Source organism: Cervus elaphus, chromosome 5 (genome assembly GCF_910594005.1).
Source record: "Cervus elaphus chromosome 5, mCerEla1.1, whole genome shotgun sequence".
Taxonomy (NCBI): Eukaryota; Metazoa; Chordata; class Mammalia; order Artiodactyla; family Cervidae; genus Cervus; species Cervus elaphus.
This window is the reverse complement of record NC_057819.1, coordinates 12,414,320-12,422,932: the sequence shown is the minus strand read 5'-3', so window position 1 is coordinate 12,422,932 and position 8,613 is coordinate 12,414,320. Positions and strand designations below refer to the sequence as shown.

The following is an 8,613-nucleotide window of genomic DNA, read 5'->3' as shown; positions in this document are numbered from 1 at the left end:
TCTCTTACTCAGCATTAAGTCAGGATATATTTCCTTGAAAATAAATGCAGAGCTACCTCATTGATTTTGATTATTACATAAGATTTTAACATATGGATGGCCTGTGATGAAGTAATAGTTTAACCAAATTGTTATTGTTGACGTTCAAGCTATTTGTAATTTTTTGTGCCTTGAATAACACTGCAGCAAGCATCCTTTCATATCCTTCTTTTCATACATTTCTGCATATTTCTTTGTAATAAATGAATTTAACGGGAATTCCTGCATCAAGGATATGCACATTTTAAATTATTTTTTGATATATGCTGCCAAGAGGCCCTTCTTAAAAAAAGTATATCAATTAAATTCTCATGAGAAGTATATATGAGAAAATGCCTTGACAGAAATAATTTTAAAAGCAATGTGAAGCTAAGTGAAAGTCACTCAGTTGTGTCCGACTTTTTGCGACCCCACTGACTGTAGTCTGCCATGCTCCTCTGTCCATTCTCCAGGCAAGAATACTGAAATGGGTTGCCATTTCCTTCTCCAGGGTTAAAAGCAATATATACTTGTTAAAAAATACAAAAACATGAACTGAAAGTTACTTGTTCCATTTTCCTTCCTAGAAAAAATCATATTTTTACTGAATTGATATCAGATCCCAATTTCCATTCAATCTTGATCCTGCCAGACTAACTCCACCCTTTCCATAAGATTTGCTTCTGATCTCTAAGTTTTGGGAAGGGCGAGGCTATATTTCTTTTGTTCATTTTTGCATGCTAGTATCTATTTCAGGGGCCTGGCACATAATGGATATTTATTGTATTAGTTATCAATTGCTACGAAACAAATTACCCCCCAATTTAGCACTTTAAAGCAATAAACAGAGAGACGGATTTGTAAACCCCGGAGCGAGGTTCTACCTACCCGAGGCCGCTGGTGTGCGGAGACCCCGGGGGAAGCCACCGTCACCATGTCTGACCAGGAAGCAAAACCTTCAACCGAGGACTTGGGGGATAAGAAGGAAGGAGAATATATTAAACTCAAAGTCATTGGACAGGATAGCAGTGAGATTCACTTCAAAGTGAAAATGACGACACATCTCAAGAAACTCAAAGAATCATACTGTCAAAGACAGGGAGTTCCTATGAATTCACTCAGGTTTCTCTTTGAAGGTCAGAGAATTGCTGATAATCACACTCCAAAAGAACTGGGAATGGAGGAAGAAGATGTGATTGAAGTTTATCAGGAACAAACAGGGGGTCATTCAACGGTTTAGATATTCTTTTTATTTTTTTTTCTTTCCCCTTAATCCTTTTTTATTTTTAAAAATAGTTCTTTTGTAATGTGGTGTTCAAAACAGAATTGAAAACTGGCACCCCATCTCTTTAAAACATCTGGTAATTTGAATTCTAGTGCCCATTATTCATTATTGTTTCTTTTCATTGTGCTGATTTGGTGAGCAAACCTCAGCCCCCTTCATATCACTCTCTCCTTTTTAAAAATTACATGTGTGCATAGAGAGCCCGCCTTTTCCAGGACTGTGCATTTGCAGGCTTGTGATAAATAAGATCAACTAATACAAGTGTTCCTAATGACTTTCCAATTGGCCCTGAAGTTCTAGCATGTGATTGCTTCACTCCTGGACTATGACTTTCAGTGGGAGATGGAAGTTTTTTGGAAAACAGAACTGTGGAAAAATGACCTTTCCTTAACTTGAAGCTACTTTTAAAATCTGAGGGTCTGGACCAAAAGAAGAGGAATATCCAGTTGGAGTCAAAATGACAGAGAATAATGACTAACTCCAAAGATGGCTTCACTGAAGAGAAAGCATTTTAAGATGAAAGAAAAATCTTGTCAGAAGATCCCAGAAAAGATCTAATTTTCATTAGCAGTTAAAGTTATTCATGCAGAAGTGTATACAACAGAACACTGCTCTTTTTGACTTTATTTGTACTTTTTGGCCTGGGATATGGGTTTTAAATGGACAGTGTCTGTACCAGCTTCATTAAAATAAACAAAATATTTGTAAAAAAAAAAAAGCAATAAACATTTATTATCTCACACGGCCTCCATTGAGTCAGAAATCTGGGAGGTGCTTAGCCAGAGGGGTCTGGCTCAGGGTCAGGGAGTCACCTGGGCCTGTAGACTCATCTGAAGACTTGTCTGGAGCTGGAGGATCCAGTTCCAGGGCATTTCATTCGCTTGGCTGGCAAGGCGTGCTTGCTGTCAGCAGGAGGCCTCAGTTCCTTGCCATGTGGATTTTCCAGGCAGCTGCTTGCGCATCCTCACAACATGGTGGCTGGCTTCCCCCAGAGAATCAATCAAAAAGAGGGGGCGAGGTGAAAGTCGTAGTATCTTCTATGACCTTCCCTGAGAAGTCACACCTTGTTATTTCTCAGCAAATTTTATTTCTGTTGTTAATTCAGCAATACAGACAGACCTCAGAGATATTGTGGGTTAGGTTCCTGATCACCATGATAAACAGGTCACGTGAGTTTTGTTTGTTTCCCAGTGCATGTAAAAGTTATGTTTAGGTGATACTGAAGTCTATTAAGTATGCAATAGCACGCAATCTAAAAAAAAAAAAAAAAGCACACACCTTAATTAAAAAGTACTCTAGGAATTTCCCTGGCAGTCCAGTGGTTAAGACTCCATGCTTCCAACGCAGGAGGCACAGGCTCAACCCCTGGTCAGGGAACTAAGATCCCACATGCCGTGTGGCAAGGTCAAATATTTTTTTAAAAAAGAAAGAAGTATTCCATTACTAAAAATTGCTTATCATCATCTGAACCTTCAGTGAGTCTTAGTAGTAACATCAAAGATCAGTGATCACAGATAACTATAATAAATATGTGAATGATGAAAGCATTTAAAAGAGTGCAAGATTTACCAAACTGACATGGAGACAGAAAAGAAGCAGACGCTGTTGGAAAAAATGGCACTGATAGACTTGCTTGACTTGGGGTTGTCACAGGCCTTCAATCTGTAAAAAAAATGAAATATCTACAAAGTATAAGAAAACAAGATCTGCCTGCATTTTACTGGTTACTGAGATCAGCTCTATTTCACGGGGGAGGGTCCTACAGAAGGGCATTCATTTCAGGCAGCAAGGCTCATTGGGGACTGTCTTGGGTGCTGGCCATCATGTTTATTAAAATAAGCTGAAAACATGATTAAGAAAATGAATTATTGCCTCGGATTAGAAGAGACTAATGGCCTTTCCCTTGGTTTCCAGACTGTTCTATGTTCTCGAAGGGATAATTATCAAAGAACCCCGTTTGAACTGAGCTCTGTAGTTGCTGCGGAAGCTGCTGGTCTGAACTATTTTTGTCTTGAGTCAGGACAGGCAAGCGAGGGCCGACAACTCCCATAGCCCTCTGGGAAATTCCCAGAGGGTTGAGGTCTTGAGGTTCAGACCACAGGCCCAGAGGAAGGCTGGTTCTTACATCTCTAAGGAATGCCAGGCCCGCTTGTCAATCAAGGCAGCGTGGGTCGTTTGGCCAAAGGGAGGTCACGCTCATCATTGAAATACTCAGTAGTTTACGGCCTCCATAAAGCTATTAGCCCCGGGAGATGAGGGGAAAGTGGTTACCAGCACCCTTTGCCTCTCTTGGGTCCATTAACATCAGGGTTGTAAACTCGGTCTTAGGCCATGGGTGACTGGTTTTATTATCAATCAATTACTGTGCTTGTCAGCAAGTCCAAGCATCCTGCCAGCATAGAAGCTGGCCCAGATACTGCTGGGCAACTCTGGTCAACTCACCTCTACCCTCTGGACCTCAGTTTCCCCATCTGTAAGGAGTTGGACCAGATCAGAGGATCCTGCACTTCTCACTACCAAAGTCTACCTCCTTTATTTTACTTTGAATGTGTTTAGTTCATGTTTTGAAATGATTTCCCTAGCCATCTGCATCCCTGAAATGCCCATTTCTCTTCCCCATTTAATATTGTAAAAGACAATTATCTTTATATAGAAAGGAATAAACAGGGAATTCCCTGGAGGCCCAGTGGTTAGGACCTGGTGGTTTCACTGCTGTGGCCTGATTCAGACCCTGGTCAGGGAACTAAGATCCTTCCAGCTGCATGGCACGAATAATAAAAAATAAATAAATAAATAAAAAGGAATACACAATTAGTGATCAAAAATTCTAACCCCAGGTAGGGCTGCACCCAGAGTGTATGGAGTCCTGGGTAAATATGTTTTGCAGGGCCCTGCCTATATAAATAATTTGAGCTACGCAAAATCAACACATCAGGACCATTCTGGTGGCATGATTCCACGAAAGAAATACCACACAGGTCTGGGGGGGGCAGTGGTCTGTATGCCAGGTTGCCCTCCTGGAACTGGGACCAGCCATGGGGTCCTGTGATAACCCTAGAAGTGCAAGTTCTGGGGTTCCTCAAAGCATCTTCTTGACCTCACCCATGGGTTCAAGGGTCAGAGAGAGCCAAAAAGGGAATATCAGAGACTAGGACCCAAGTGGGTCCCATCCAGATTCAGCACCATTTGCTCAGACAGCAGAACCAGTCCTGGCTGGTCCCTGGCATCAGGGGGCACTTAGGATATTTCAAGGAAGGGGGTCCAATGCTGGGGGCATCTGGGTCAGGGTCTCCTCTTGATCAGCTCTAGGGACCATCCTGACCATGGGATTGCCAACATTCCCGTGATGAGTTGTAAACGTTCTGCCCCCAAATGAAATAAACACATTTTTTTGTTCACCTGTGAAGCCAAATCACTGGTAAATGAAAAATTCTGTTCTTCTGTTGGAAATACAGAACAAAGTTGAGGCTCAGCCTTGGTACCTTCAGGCTTCCCAGGTGGCGCAGTGGTAAAAAAAATCCAACTGCCAGTGTAGGAGATGCAAGAGACGCGAGTTTGATCCCTGGGTTGGAAAGGTCCCCTGCAGAAGAAAATGATAGCCCATTCCAGTATCCTTGCCTGGAAAATTCCATGGACAGAGGAGCCTGGCAGGCTACAGTTGATGGGGTTGCAAAGAGTCAGACACAACTGAGTGCGCACGCACGCATGCATGCACTTGGTACCTTCGTAGATTTACAGAGGATAAAAACTCCAGTCATTATACTCACTTATTGTATCCATTTATTGAGCAGCAAATCTGCCCAAGACCCTTTACACATACTATTTTCTTAACCTTTATAAGAATTCTGTAAGGAGTCCCTCTATACAGATGCATAAACTGAGATTGACAACACTTTCTTCCGGCTGAGAACTGTAGGAGTAATTCATCTCCAGCAATTATTCTGTAATAATTTAATCCAGTGTTTATTGAAGGTTTTCTGGGTACCAGGCATTGCTTCAGCATTTCAGTCCTTAGGGCTATACTTGGAAGTAGGAACTGCCCTCACTCTCCCATTTTACAGATAAGTAGACTGTAGAGAGGTTACATCACAGGGCTAAAGTCACAGAGCTGATATGTGATAGACATGGGATTGAAGCTCAGGTTGTCTAGCACCACGACTGAGTTCTTAGCCATTAAGCCACACTGCCTTTCTCTGACCTCACTTTCCCAAGATTCTACCCCGAGGAATATCTGTCGATCAGGTCTTCTGGAAGACGTGTGCTCAGACAGCCATGTTTGGAAGTAGAAAACTAACCTTTGAATTCTTGGAGATAACTCACTCTGCTTCTCTGAGCCTCGGTTTCCTCCTTGGTAGAATGGGGATAATCTTATCTTGCTGGAGGCTACTGTGGAGATAAAATGCGATTGGGTGCAAGGTTTTGGGTTTAGTAGGGCCTTGCTATGGGACTTCCCTGGTGGTTCAGTGGTTAAGACTCAGCCTTCCAACGCAGGGGATGCAGCCTCAATCCCTAATCTGGTAGCTAATATCCCACATGCCTAGTGGCCAAAAAAACCAAAACATAAAATAGAAGCAATATTGTAACAGAGTCAAGGAATGCTTTGAATATGGTCCACATTTTAAAAAAATCTTAAAAAAAAAAGAATAGGGCCCTGCTAGCCTTCCTATTCTTAGCCCAAACTACCCAAGAAAGTAATGCCTGTCTTATGACAGTGTCAATCTTTCTGGCACATTCAAGATGGAATTGGCTCCTGGGTAAACAGCTAGGGGATGCATGCTTATGTCAAAGTATGTCAAAGGAAATACTGGTACATCATTTGGCAAGGGCTGGCATACGGAGAAGTAGGATTGATTGGAGATTAGAAGAATTTAAGCATCTGTGTCGCAGGTTGGGTGTTCTGGAAGCAGGCATTGAGTGGCCTGTATCAGGCCATACTGGCCAGGCTCATATAAATTTCCATCCTGCTCAGTTGCCACTGGAGGCTGTCCCTAGAAGGGCATGACCTTGGGCGAGGTGGCAGCTGAGAGAGACCTGGGGACTGACTGCTGGGGGTCGTTTGTTGACCCCATTCCTACAGCTGGACAGCAAGTCCTTCCTTGAAGAAGGATCTGGAAGGCACATCTCCTTGTCTACCAAAACTGCCAGGCTGGTGGTGCCAAGGGCGTTGGGAGGGAGGTGATGAGGTCATTGGGTTGAGCAGACAAACCACATGTTTAGACTACTCTGGGTCCCCTCTGACTCCCCCTGCCCGAGGCTGGATACATTGTGTCTCGTTGTCTGAGTACTGCCAAGCCATCAACAGTGTCCCCGTAACACCTCCCTATGTGGCCGCCAACATGCTCTCATCTCCACAGAAACCAGGGTGCTGGTAAGACAGTCATCACGAAGCCAAACTGGAAATTCCAGGAGTCCTCAGCTAGCTTCCCCATGGTCCAAAGACTTGAAATGAAAGCTTCTGAGGCTGTTTGTCCTTCAATACCCAACATGCAAGGATGTAAGAGGTCAACCCGTGGCCGCATAAGGGTCGCAAAAGCAGGCTGCTTCTGGGGAGCCATAGAGTTGTTGTTAAATCACTAAGTCGAGTCTGACTCTGTGCAACCCCATGGACCGTAGCCCACCAGGCTCCTCTGTCCATGGGATTTCCCAGGCAAGGGTACTGGAGTGGGCTGCCATTTCCTACTCCAGGGGATTTTCCCCGACCCAGGGATTGAGCCCACACCTCCCACATTGGCAGGTGGATCCTTTATCACTGAGCCACCAGGGAAGGCCAACCATAGAGTGGGAAGAGCTGAACCCAAGGACTTCAGGGATCCTTTGGCGTTTACCTTTATCCGTCGTCTTTTGTGAAACAAAGCTCTTGGTCATTTTGTGTGCCTGTGTGTGCTGTCATGTCTGACTCTTTTTGACCTCATGGACTGTAGCCCGCCAGGCTCCTCTGTCCATGGAATTTTCCAGGTAAGAATACTGGAGTGGGTTGCCATTTCTTATCCCAGGGGATCTTCCCGACCCAGGGATTGAACCTGTGTCTCCTGCATTGGCAGGCTGATTCTTTACCACTGGGCCCCCTGGGAAACCCTTGAGACCTAAATCACAGCTAGAAATTTAGAGCTGTCTGTGGAGCATTTAACTGGCAATTTGGGAGTCTGAGACCTGGATTCAAATCCAGGCTCTGCCAGATATTTGCTGTGTGACCATGGGCAAGCCACTTCCCCTCTCTGAGCCTCCACTGTCTCTTCCGTAAGATGGGGCTCATGACCCCATCTTTCCAGGTCACAGGGCTATTGTAAGGATGAAGGGAGACAGCAGGCGTGTCACCTGGCCTCCTGAGTGCTGGCTTCCTTAACTAACACTATTCTTATTCCCCTACTATGACAATAGAAACTCTTTTTTTCCCCTTCCCTGCGAGGGAGTGAGAGTGATGCATTGCAACCCTGTAATCCATGTATGAGCCATAAACAGCCATTTCAAATCCCATTTCCTCCTGTTGGGAGGATAAACGAAGACACTTACCTTCTCAAAACCAGAGACACAAGACAAAATAAATAATAACCAAGTGCAATATTTAACCTCATGATGCCCCTGAGAGGGGAGACCGGTAAGAAGGATTAGAAAGCAATTCAGAAACCGAGTATACTGTCTGCAACCACTTCTTTGGCCAGCTTTTTTTTTTTTTTCTCTCTCTCTCCTTCCCCCACGCAGATCTCAAGAGTGAGCGAGCCAGACCAGAACTTCTTAAAGTACCACAAGCAACATTTGAGGGTTTGCTCAGGATTAAGAAAGGCTGATCTGGCCAGAGAAGCTTGTGCCTGGAGGCCTTCCAGCCCGGCTCTGCGGCTCTGGCACACGGGGGTATGGTTCTGATCAACACTCCAGCTTGGAATCATGTAGCCCAGCTCTGCATTGGGATGTGTGGATCACGGGGTCTGATGGTGCCTGGGCTGGGGGGAGATGGGGACGCGTGTTTCCACTGGCCCAGACTTTTTAGCGCAGTTTGGAAAATGTGCCAGCTCTGAAGATCCTTCCTGAAATTCCTGACTTTTCCCAACTTATTCTCTGCTGTCTGGGAAGCTTGGGTTCAGCACAAACCTCCCTTCTTGGACAGGATCAAGTCCACTACCTTTGGGGCAGGGAAGTGGATGGAAAGAATTTGGCCTCTGTGGCTGACTGATTGTGAGCTCTGGACCCCATCTGATCCTTTCCATGCAGACAGGTGGATGGAATAAGCTTTATTCTTCTCCTTTTGCCAGATGGGAAGACTGACATCATGATGACGGCACGGATGATAACAAATGTCGGCTGAGCCTTTTCTC

At 44.6% G+C, this 8,613-nt stretch overlaps 1 protein-coding gene across 1 annotated transcript; it reads left to right on the top strand.

Moving 5' to 3' along the window:
* Positions 1 to 868: 868 nt before the first annotated feature.
* On the top strand, positions 869 to 2,014 carry LOC122693837 (small ubiquitin-related modifier 1). Its single transcript, XM_043901725.1, has one exon. It carries the CDS (start codon positions 953 to 955, stop codon positions 1,256 to 1,258), a length of 306 nt encoding a protein of 101 aa, XP_043757660.1. The 5' UTR covers positions 869 to 952; the 3' UTR covers positions 1,259 to 2,014.
* Positions 2,015 to 8,613: the final 6,599 nt, after the last annotated feature.

Excerpts from the sequence above, each read along its gene's own strand:
- LOC122693837 (XM_043901725.1), top strand. The coding sequence starts at position 953 with ATGTCTGACCAGGAAGCAAAACCTTCAACCGAGGACTTGGGGGATAAG.